The 13,046-nt window shown below is 35.0% G+C and overlaps 1 protein-coding gene across 3 annotated transcripts in view; it reads right to left on the bottom strand.

The window, feature by feature from the left end:
• The window catches only part of aff2.L (AF4/FMR2 family member 2 L homeolog), a 352,995-nt gene that overhangs the window by 108,277 nt on the left and 231,672 nt on the right, over positions 1-13,046 (bottom strand). For all 3 annotated transcript variants that reach the window (XM_041572755.1, XM_041572754.1, XM_041572756.1), the window contains one exon: positions 6,944-6,988. In XM_041572755.1, coding sequence (XP_041428689.1) covers positions 6,944-6,988 — 45 coding nt within the window. The remainder of the gene's footprint in view (positions 1-6,943; positions 6,989-13,046) is intronic.

The following is a 13,046-nucleotide window of genomic DNA, read 5'->3' as shown; positions in this document are numbered from 1 at the left end:
AACATTAAATAAACCCAATAGGCTGGTTTTGCTTCCAATAAGGACTAATTATAGCTTAGTTGGGATCAAGTACAAGTTACTGTTTTATAGTGATGGGCGAATTTATTCGCCAGGCACAAATTTGCGGCGAATTTGCGTGATTCCCGCCAGCGAATAAATTCGCAAAACACCCGCGAAAATTCGCGGCAAAAATTTGCTTTTAGAAAAAACGGACGCCGGCGTCAAAAACGGGCGCCGGCGTCAAAAACGGGCACCGGCGTCAAAAAAAATGGGCGCCGGCATCAAAAACGAGATGCTGTCGCCGTTTCACGAATTTTTCGCGAATCGAAACAGCGCAAATTCGCCCATCACTACTGTTTTATTATTACAGAAAAAAGGAAATCATTTTTAAAAATTTGGATTATTTGGATAAAATGGAGTCTATGGGAGACAGCCATTCCGTAATTTGGAGCTTTCTGGATAATGGGTTCCTGGATCCTATACCTGTATATGTATATAATAAAAAATAATAAAAAGGTATCTGAGAGGACTTCTTCACGGGTTTACACAAAATTGCCTACTGAACACTATAGGGGTTATTTACTAAAATCCGAATTGATCTCATATTTTATTTAAAAAAAAACAGGACCAAACTCCCATGCTCAATTTTGCCTAATTTATTAACAAAATAACCCAAATTAATCAGAATGCTGACAAAAAAGGAAATCATTTTTAGAAATGTTACTTTATTCAATAAATCAGAGTCAATAGCAGATGGCCTTCCTGTAATTAGGAGTATTCCGGATAACAGGTTTCCAGATAATGGATTCCATACCCCTATTTGGAAGTGAGGGTGGGGGGTTCATTAATTAGGTAACGTTTCTTGGTGTGACTTTAAAATTACTTTTTAATGCCGAAGATCTAATATACAGTAAACCTGTAAAAATAATAACATTGTAACAAATATAAGGTCATGTCTGCAGTCTCAAACCTTTTTATCTTAATTTATAAACCTCAATCTGATGTTTGGGAGCCAGCAGGGCAATTATTTATAGTGTAGAAAACCCTGGTTCATTTAACAGTGGCTTTTACAAGTTGCCTTGTTTATTGTGACCTAGTTATAGGTTTAGTAACGAGTCTTGAATTGCCTAGAATGTGTTACAAATTTACACTGAATAATTAGGACTTCCACAACAGGCCGTTGTTTTACAAAGCGCTGCGTAAAAAAAAACATGAAAGTGCATCTTTAATGTTTGCTGTCGAAACATAACAAGCGTTTTCCTTGTCTATTAAATTGTCTCCAAACACTTAATCGCCGGCACTGTCCTGGATCTGACATATGAATGGCATCCATTTTCTGTTGCAGCTGCAGCTTCGTGTTATTAAGTTTATTGACAAACGGCTTAGCAGCAAAGACTCGCCAAACGCTAAATGCTACTGTAGTGTAAAAAAAAAAAAAACGCCTTTGTGAAAACTGGGAAAAATTTAAATGCAAACAGATTTCAGATAAACCCCTCGTTTTTTTTTTCCAGGGGAACTAATGATTCGTGTCAGAGATTAGAGAGCTTGCTAGCAGGGTGGATGTAAGTGGACAAGTGGATTTCGTTTTGAAAGTCTATTTTTTTTTTTCTCCAAGAGTCACACGACACGCAGTAAATCACACAATTCAAGCGTTAAAGAACAATCATCTTGACAAAAAGACGCGGGGTGCCAAGTTATTTTTATAGCAAAACTTAAGGTGTATAGAATTTCATTTATTTACTCAGCTATTTAAAGTGGCTTCTCTTACTTGGCCCTTGACAGGCTAATGCTGGGTTGCTAAGTTACAACTATTTGACATCATCTCCTCCCCAATGTGTTCCTTCCTTTGACAGGTCCACATGATTCACTAGGCTATTCGGCTCGTTACTCACTTTTCCCGTGACGTCTGTATTATGATTTTGAATTCATATCATGTGCCGTACTTCCTAATCACTCCCCTCCCCACCTTCCTGTATCCATAAAAACATATTCATAATGCTTGTTGGCTACTGAGACAATCTGTAACCTATAGACATTAATCTGTGGCTTCATTTTACAGTTAATGTTATAAAACAATGCATCTCCCTTACTGTCAGTTTCTATTTTACAGGGAGGAGCGGAGGGAATTATGGAGGAACAGATAAAGACCTCAATACCTGTTAGACACACACACTGGCCCTGATTAAATCCATTAGCAGCATAGAGAGCACACAGAAATGATAATTGCATGTGTAATTTCACCTGTCAAGGGCGTTTTTGGTCATTGATATATATTTATAGTATGTAGGGCTATTACCTCTAACTAACAGACACAAAAATGGATGACTCTGATCACCAGCAGTTAATTGAGGGCTTACTAGGAAAGCGATTTTTTTCTTACCATAAAATATTAACCCTTCAACACCACAAGTAGCATTAAGCAGACTTCTAAGCCTAAAATGTTGTTTATAAGGCCGAAATACATTTTGTGCTAATCTTACCTTTACTGTGTTTGCTTAAAAGAACATTAATTACAGAACAGAATTAAAGCTACAAAGTCTCCAATAGTTCTTGTAACCCATAAACACAAAAATCAAATGTTTTCTTTCAAAGAGCTAACAATTAATAAGCTATAACTGTTAAATGGGTGGTTCCCCTTTAAGTTAACTTTTAGGAAGGACTGTAATATGCTTCATTAGAGTAAAAAACATTCGCAAAGACCATCGCGACCATTAGCAACCAAGATTTTCACTTCTTGCGCCCTTTGTAACCGATTTTAAACTGCAACAAACCCCTCTCAAAGTTTGCGACAAAACAGTTTGCAATCGCAAAGTGTTTTGTGCCAAATTATTTTAACGAAACTCCAGAGCAGGAGTTAACACTTAGGGGGTTATTTATCAAAGTCCGAATTTATCTCAGTATTTTCTGAAAAAAACTTCGACTAAATCCGCACAGGTTTTTGGGGCTTATTTATTAATACACTTTCCCGAAAATGTTGTTTGCGGGAAAAAATCGGAAAAATCACATTTTGATGATTTTTTCTGACTTTTCATCCGATTTTCAAATTTTTTTGACCCGAAAACTCTGAATTTTGCCTGAAAACTCCGAAAACTTTGAGGTATTGCCAAAAACCCAGGGCACATCAAAAAATTATTGGGACTTCTCCCATTGACTTATATGCAACCTTGACAGGTCTGAGATGCCGGATTTTCAGATTCTGACTTTTCCAACCTCGGGGTTTAATAAATTTGTGATTTTTTCACAAGATTCAGAGTTTAGTAAATCACCCCCTAAAGCTGCTAGCAATGTAAAATCATTTGCTGGCGAATATTACATTGCTCATTATCGCTAAGCAAAGTTTTAAACATTTGAAAAATGCCATTTAACCATTGCTTGAGATTTTAATTACATTCCCGCTTTAGTATGTTATAGAAAGGCTAATTCTAAGCAAGTTTTCGTTTGGCCTTCATCTGAATCTTTCCAGCCTTCAAATGGGAAGGTCACTGACCCCACCTAAAAACAAATGCTCTGTAAGGCTACATATTTATTGTTATTGCTACTTGTATTACTCATTTTTCTATTCAGGTCCTCTCCTATTCATATTCCAGTCTCTTATTCAAATCAATGTATGTTCGCTAGGGTAATTAAGACCCCAGCAACCAGATGGCAAATGGGAGAACTGCTGAATAAAAAGCTAAATGATCAAAAAAAACAAATTATAAAAAATGAAAACCAATTGCAAACTGTTTCAGAATATCTCTCTCTACGTTGTACTAAAAGTTAATATAAAGGTTAGCATAATTTGTGACTTTTTACGATTACCCTATAAAGCTTTTATCAGACACAAAAAAGATAGGTCACCAAATTGCAGTAGGAACACTTGCTCTTCTTTAGTATTTGTTGTGAATGGTTAGTTTATTGTATAGTGGAAAGTGTAACCACTATACATCTGGAAGATCTTTATAATACATTATCCTTTATACAGTGTCAACATATTTTGCAACTGTTTACAGAGATTATCCATCATTCAAATCACCCAGCCCCAGTGGCGTTACATTCCAAGATCCTAATTACATACACAAACGCATTCTGGTGAGTTTAATTAATAGCCATGCAAGTGTAATAAGAACATGCTAACAGCTTTCAGGTTGAGTGCTGGCTAGATTTTTCTGATTATTATTATCAATTTCGTTATGTTTTTTTTCTGGAGCTCAGTGGTGACAATATCAATTTAATTTAATGGGCACACTAGTATTTAAGGAAGAATCCTATGGTCTTACCCAAGAATTCTTGAATAAATCCATTCAATAGAAGCTTTGAGCTCAAGAAAATCAACACAAAATTAATGCTCTAGCAAAAAAAAAAAACCTGTTGTGTGGCATTTTAACTTCTTACCCCTGTTTCTTGTTAGGCCATAAGTTGATATTGCTCTTCCACCAACAGGGGTGAGGTAAATAGAAGATATTGCACAACCCAACTAAATATCCAAAATGCACATTAGTAAAGGCCCAGATTAAACCCATTATAATCCTGAGCCCTCCCAGAATCAGATTGGTTGGGTCTCACTAGTGTTACACCCCTGGCTAATACAAACAACACGTTAATGCACCAGTTATATAAATATTTCGCTGGACAGATTAAAGAAAAGATATGACGAAAGTGATTTCTGTTCTTGTGCGACAGTTTCAAATGAATGCTTTGTTAGGCCTAAAACACACAAGCGACTGTTTTAATTCTGTTTTGCTGAATGCCACATGAAATGGAAAATAAGCAGAGAAAAGTTGTTTTCGTTGCACTCTGTGTAAATTTGGCAGTGACCAAAACATTTCTCAAGTTCTTTTTATAAATCATCCTTAACCTTTACAAAGCCAGTACAATTCACTTTTCATTTCACACACAATGGTTTAACCCCCTAACTGACAAATGCTCCTAATTTAAAGAGGAACTATCACAAAAATGAAAAATGTATGTAAGCTTCAGCATACTGAAATAAGAAATTTTCTAAATATAAATAATATAAATAAAAATTCTGTACCGTTTGTAAAATAATCAAGTGTATGTTCACTATCCCTCTCTCAGCATCTGTTTCTCTTCATTCTGAATTCATGCAGCAGTTGGGTGTCAGATATTCATTCACAGTTATCTTATAGGGGGAGCTTCCTTTCCTAGCAGATGTATTAGAAACTGCCTTTTGCACAAATTCTGCATGTAGAGAGACATGATGCCTGGTGATTTTAATAGAGTGAGCTCTAATACATCTTCTAGGCAAAAGCAGCCCCCCTATAAGATATATAAGATCTAACTGTCAATGAATATCTGACACCTAACTCCTGCAAGACAGAACGAAGAGAAACTGATGCTGAGAGAATAGATAATCTAAACTTGATTATTTCAGAAATGGTACACAATTTTTAATTGAATATATTTAGAAATTTATTTCAATGTGCTGAAGCTTATATAAAATTTTCATTTTCGCAATAGTTCCCCTTTAATATTAGGCTTAGAGTGGGAGACTTTTTTAGTTCTATAGCTCTTCCTAACACTCTTTTGCTCATCTGTACATTTATTAAAGTTCATTGTATTCTTATTTTTCTCATTAACCACTTACAGACTTGATGGGATCATATATCAATATATTTGATCATTTATCATACTATTATTCACCCCAAAATCTAACTTTAATTCCCTTTGTGCCCCAGATAAAACCTCTTTAATTCATTTTACTCTGTTAAAGTGTGCTGGGGATTGCCTATACTTTAAATAACTGGAGGACACTTTGGACATCACTGATTTATATATACACATCTCATTTCTGAGCCATATGCCACACTCTTACCTCTTTTCCAGAAAGAGACATTTTGCTAACTCCCTCTCCTTCTCTAATCCTGACCTTGGAAAATTTCTACTGAACACAGTATTTGCATAAGGCAAATAGAGTCTATTATATTTATACGAATTAACATACATTACAGGAATGGGACCTGTTATCCAGAATGCTTGGCACCTGGGGTTTTCCAGATAACAGACCTTTTTGTAATTTGGATCTTCATACCTTTATTGTACTAGAAAATCACCATAAGGATTAATTACATCTTAGATGGGATCAAGTACAAGGTAATGTTTTATTACAGAGCAAAAAATTTGATTATTTGGATAAAATGTAGTGTATGGGAGATGGCCTTTCTGTAATTTCTGAAGTTTATTTCAGCAAAAAACGACTGGCGTTTCGTCTAGCGATCCTTCCATGGGACTAGATTTATGATTTGGATTCTTTGCACCCAGGCATTATTGACCAGATACAAGTAATGTTGCACTCCGTTGGACTCCGGTATCACCTGGATCCTATATATATATATATATATATATATATATATATATATATATATATATATATATATATATATATATATATATATATATATATATATATATATATATATATATATATATATATATATATATATATATATTTATATATATATATATATATATATATATATATATATATATATATATGTATGCACTCCGATTTCAGATTTCCCTTAAATAATTGTGGGTGCAGAGTTAAATAAACATGTTGTTTTCTTCAAAAGAACCCGCACTCCAGTAAGTTGCAAATCATATTGTTTCTGTTGTTTCGGCCCACATTATGGTCTTTATCAAGGATAGTGACCAGTGGATATAAATGCACTAGATCACTGAAGGCCCTAATGTGGGCTGATGCACACAATAAAAACAATTTGATTTGCAACTTACTGTTGTGAGGGTTCTTTTACATATATATACTGTATATATATAAATGTATATAAATGTGTATATATATATATATATACACACTCCAACAGGCTGATGTTTCGGCCCCATCCAAGGCCTTTCTCAAACTGGCCTTGTAATAAATTTGATCTCGGACATCAAACCCATATAAATTAAAATTATGTAGACTGTTACAAAGTTTTATACTCACCCGTAAGATTTCTTCTACACAGTTGGGATCATTTGGAAGACTAACCTAAATGAAAGGGAAAAAAATAAACCTGTTAAGTAACGAAGTTGAACTACTATGCATTCATTATTCATTATAAGCACAGCAGTATTCCAGCAATTCCACACAATACATTTGTGATTGTCTTGGAAGTAACATTTATTGTTTAAATTAAAAATCATTAACCTGTGCTATCCAAATATTGGTCAATAACCCAAAGGGCCCAAACGCTATTAAAGGATGGTGGGAGTCGTAGATCAATAGTAGGGATGTAGCGAACTGTTCGCCGGCGAACTTGTTCGCGCGAACTTCGACCGTTCGCGTCCGCCTAATGTTCGCGAACGTTTGGGAACGTTCGCATTTTGAGTTCGCGTTCGATTCGAATACAAATCGTTCGACCATTCGACCGCTAAAATCGAACGATTTCCATTCGTTCGAACGATTTCCATTCGTTCGAACGATTTCCATTCGTTCGAACGATTTCCATTCGTTCGAACGATTTCCATTCGTTCGAACGATTTCCATTCGTTCGAACGATTTCCATTCGTTCGAACGATTTCCATTCGTTCGAACGATTTCCATTCGTTCGAACGATTTCCATTCGTTCAAACGATTTCCATTCGTTCGAACGATTAAAATCCTTCGAACGTTCGATTTGAATGAAAATCCTTCGATCGAACGATTAAAATCCTTCGAACGTTCGATTCGAATGAAAAATCCTTTGAATGTTCGAATCGAACGATTTTAGCGGGGGTTCGAAGTTCGCGAACTGTTCGCGAACGTTCGCATTTTTTGCCGGTGTTCGCGAACGGCGTTCGCGAACACCAAATCGGCAGTTCGCTACATCCCTAATCAATAGCAGGTGAATAGCTAAAGGTAAGAAATCCTTGTCCTAAAGTAATTAACATATTGATTTTCTTCTGACTGCTGCTTAGCGATGTCATCAGTAGTGATGAGCAATTGTTTTCATCAGGCATGGATTTGCAGTGAAATTACACACTTTGCAGCAAAAATCCACCGCAAGAAATTTCCCTGCGACAAAAAAGTCACCAAGACAAAATAGTCGCAGACACAAAAAAGAAAAAATGCCCATTGACTTTAATGCATTTTGACAAATTGGACAACATTTTTTGTAGTTTTGTAAATTTTTTCAAAGTTTCGCAAATTTTTCAGATGAAGTCAAAAAGGACAGATTCGCTCATCACTAGTCATCAGTTATAAATGGTGCTTAGTGATGTCAATTGTGTCACATGAGGTCTGTGGCCTTGTGCTTTTAACTGGTCGTGTAATACCTCTGTTACTTCAAATGTACATCTATTTTACAATAAGAGATATTGCATTCCATATATAAAGCTTAGTTTATAAATGTAAAAGAAATTCACCTTGGCAAGGAGTCATCAGGTTAAATAAAGTGCTAAATAATTGAAAGAGATTCAGTAAAGCCAGACACGTTTCATTCAAACTCAGTATGTACTATATTACTATATGTTTTGGCCTTTGTGCTGGATCAGAAAGAAAATACATTAAGGAGTTTTTAAAACAGCAAGTGCACTTCATAGGGCCTTGTCATATTGCTTTCTTCCTATTTGGCACTGTATTCATGAAAAGCATGTTTGAAGCAAAGTGAATATTACATGAGCTAAAGACAATTTCTGTGGTTTCATGTCTTCTATCAAAAGAGCACAAAAAAAAAAATGTTTTCTCTCATTTGATTTAGTAGTTACCAGCCATCATTTTTTTGTTCCCTTCAAATTTGTGTTCAAATTGTGAGCTGTTCAAAGGCCGGAGGGTTCCACGTTTAATCTAATCCAAGAGACTCTATAAATGATGGGCTGCTATAGAGAGAACCCTGCACTAATCAAAACTGTAAACATAAAGCAAGGTAAAGAAGAATATCCTATTTAAAGTAATTGGTAGATATACAGTAATTACACATACAAATGCTAACAAATTATTTCAGTGGACCATTGCAATACACAGGCAGTTCCCGGGTTATGTACGAGATAGGGTTTTTTCTTAATATGAATTTGTATGTAAGTTGAAACATATACATTTACTTGCAACAAGACAGATGTTTATCTTAACATAGTATTTATTTTTTACCTTTCTGTGCATATGTATTTTTACCTTTCTGTGCTCTGCAGTAGACAACACACACCAGAGGGGACTGGGGTGGGTGATTTATTAAAGCTAAATGCTAATAAAAGTCAAGCAAACCATAGTATGTTACTGCAACAGCCCCTGTCTGTAAATGTAAGTTGGATGTAAGTCGGGTGTATGTAACTCGAGGACTCCCTGTACTGGTTGTTGCCTAACAATGTTTATAAAGTATCCCAGTCTTTTTCTTTTTTCACTTCTAACTTATGAAAAGAGTACATGGGCAGTATGACAAAATGTGCTTGTAATATTTACATGTCATAGGATCTACGTATATTATCTAATATATTGAACAATTTACATGGGCTGTCTGGTTCAAAACTGCCTCTCAGGTTTAGTTAGGAAATCCGGACAAAATACTGCCTGTGGGACTGGATTTTGTCCAATCCCTGCCCCCTGTGCCACAATCCTGCCCCTGGTATCATAACCATCATCCGCCCACCCCCTGACATCATGAGTCTAGACCCACATGAAGGTAAAGGTGGCAAACCTAGGTAAATATTAGGTAATCAGGTCCAAAAACATGAGAGTTCATAAACTCTGGTGGCATGGTTTTTTCCTTCGAATACCTCTGTTCCTGCTGAGAATGGTTTTTTTACCCTGAGTGAATTTTTTTAAAAAATAAATAAAAGTCTGAGCACATAAAAACTGACAAGCTTTTAATTTTTGAAATATAACAATGCAAAACAATATAAGGGGCACTATCTATAGATCGATTGGTATGTAAAATCACAGAATAATAGTCAGAGGATGCTGTAAGAACAACAAAATGCATTGGGACAGTATTCTGAGCTGTATTACACTCCAGTGCTTGTAAGTGTATTCATTTTTATCCTAATAATATCATCGTTAGTTATACGCTATGGGAATGCACCTCTCTCCTTTTTTATTTTCGGGTCAGGGAAAAAACATGCTCTGTGGAAAGCCAAGGAAGAAACCACACAAGAGTTTAAGAACTCTCACATGGTTTTTGGACCTGAATGCTAGAGCACAAAGGTTAAATTGGGATGCCAATCTCTAAAGTAGACATTTTTACCTTATTATACATACAAATTGATTTTTCAAATAAGAACTATACCTACTAGTTCAACAATATCAAAAGAACATTTTGCTTACTGTATATTGCGCTATAATCAAACCTCAAATGCTGCTGGAGTTCAGCACTAGATGATGATTGTATAAAACCAAGAATAGTTAAAGTATAAACACAGCAGGCAGAATTCTTACTGGAGGATACCCTAGTATCTATTGGGCCACTGAAGAACATGTAATATTTTAAGTACGTAGCGTTGCTTTAAGACTCCATCTCTGTCCTAACTGGACTTAAACTCCCATCATGAACATCATCATCAATATACATGATATGCACAAAAATGTTTAGCAACACTTCTTAGGAATATTTCCTCTTGAATCATTTTGCACACACAGCCATATCATGTTTTTCTTAAATGGGAGTGTATCCATTATCATGGACACATCATGAAAAAATGGAAATTTAAATTCAGGCTTATTGTTTCATAAGCAACGTGGCTTTAAATTTTAATTTTTTTAGGAAATCTCCCCTTTTACACCACTCCAGCAGAGATATGTATCTTGCTAGTTTAAAAATGCAAAGTACGCTATAAAATATCTTATGTTTGAGATATTGAATGTATCCATGTACAGTTAAACAAAAAAATAACTGTTTGCCAGACAATTTCACACCCTGCATTGCGTTTAAATATGCAGCTCTACATTAAACAAGGACATGATATATCTAATTAGTCCTTTACATGCAAAACAATGTTTTAAAAAATCATGTTTATAGACTGTTCCATGAAAATTTGTAAATTTTACTTATATTACAACGTCTTTAGAAATGAAAAATTCAACATTAAAAAACTCTGTATACCTGAATGTATGATGCTGAACCAAATGCTAATAAATCTTTGTGGAAGTGTACAGAGTCATGAAATACCAGTGCAGTTTGATCAAACTGAATATTTAAAAATGCAGCACAAAAAGGTTTACATTACAAGTGTATGTATGCAAAGAAGAACCTAAACAGATAAATTATGAAGTCCTTGAAACCTAATAGGTTTGTTCTTAAATGAACTACCAGTGTTATATCACTGGTGCCACAGACCACATCAAATTAACATTTTTTCTACTTCCAAGACCCAAATACCAGAAATTGTTTACTGTGCATAAACAACCTAGTGATGTTGGAGCCAAAACTCAATCAATTCATACTGCGTATAGTGCCAACTCCAACTCGACTTCCTGGAAAGTATCCCTTCATCTTGTTCAATATAATCAACTTGGCTTACTGCAGAGGTACTGAAGACATTGTTATTTTGGTTACCCACAATGGGCATAATATTCTATGTCTCAATATTTGCTACACCTATACCTCAGCAATGCACAGCATTGTTGGTAATATTATACCAATACATAATGTTTACAGTACATGCGACAATTGCAATTTTGTAATTGTTTAATATTTATAAATATAAAACAATTAAAAAGTAAAGAAAAATAAATAAAAAGGTAAGTGTTTTACCATCTTAGAAGCAACAAATTAAGACACATTTATGAAATGTCAAAATGCTAATTTTATGCATTCTTGGCAAATCAATTATTTTCTTACAATTTTTGAAAATGTTTAAAAAAATCTTCATCTAGTGCTTTTTTCAGATTTTCACTAAATCTATGTGACATCGCATTTTTGTTTATTGTAATAATAATCAATCACTCTACTAACTCCAGAATTCTCAGTATGCTTTACCAACAAAAACAAGGTACAATTAGTGATGGGCGAATTTGCGCCGTTTCGCTTCGCCGGAAAATTCACGAATTTCGCAAAACGGAGCAAAATTCGCGAAACGGCGGCAGCGTCTCGTTTTTGACGCCCGGCGCCCGTTTTTTTTTACGCCGACGCCCGTTTTTTTTGCGAAATTTTTTTTTGTTGCCGGCGAATTTTTGCCGCGAATTTTCGCAGGCGTTTCGAATTTATTCGCTGGCGGCAAATCGCGCAAATTCGCGCCTGACGAATAAATTCGCCCATCACTAGGTACAATAACCCTATCTATTTCTAGCTCTATTCTTCAAACATTTCAGTTTTAACATTTCCTTTGGCATCTTTGCATTCAAGCAAATTTTACAAATGAGTGGTGAGCGAATGTTGCTTTGGTGCAAAATTCTTGAAACCATGGAAAAATTTGCAAAATGTCAGAATTTTGCTGAACGCATGGGCGTCCATAAATGCATTGGTGTCAATGGCTGTTTTCTTATGCCAGATGCACTGGCGTCAATGGGTATTTTTTCCTCTCTCCAAATGCACCAAATGTTTTTTCTCCACATTTTTTCTCAAGGCATATGCAATTGGTCAATTGGAGTTTTTCTCACTTTGGGACAGAATAAATTCAGTGAGAAAATGGTTTATCATGTATAAACTCGTCAACAAAACTCAATTTGGGATGCAATTCATTTCAGAAAAACTTATCTCATGGTTTATCAGGTGAAAACTCTAGGAAAAAACTCAAACTGGATTTGGAGAAAAGTTTTTTCTCCTTGAATTGAATCTTGTTTTCACACGATAAATCATGAGATAACTTTTTCTTACTAAATTGAATTTAGCCCTTTGTTTTTCACTGCACAAATAAAGAATTTTCTTCTGCAAAACAAACCATGTAGTGAAATTGTAGTGCAGATTCACGAAAATCAGTCAGGAAAACTGTGAATTTCACCACAAATTTTTATCAGGTGCAAAAAAAATTGCTTACCCCTATACCCAAGAATATATATAAAAAAACAAATCTTCCAACTTTTCTCATGACCAAAATACAAAATTTGAAAATTTGAAAAAATCTCATTGATTGTGTACAATATGTCATCTGAAGATTTTGTCCAACCCGTAGAAATAAAAGACTGAGTAAGAAAAAAAGAA

This window comes from Xenopus laevis, chromosome 8L (assembly GCF_017654675.1).
Source record: "Xenopus laevis strain J_2021 chromosome 8L, Xenopus_laevis_v10.1, whole genome shotgun sequence".
Classification (NCBI taxonomy): domain Eukaryota; kingdom Metazoa; phylum Chordata; class Amphibia; order Anura; family Pipidae; genus Xenopus; species Xenopus laevis.
Note: the sequence above shows the minus strand (reverse complement) of the source record. Positions and strands in the feature narration are given on the sequence as shown.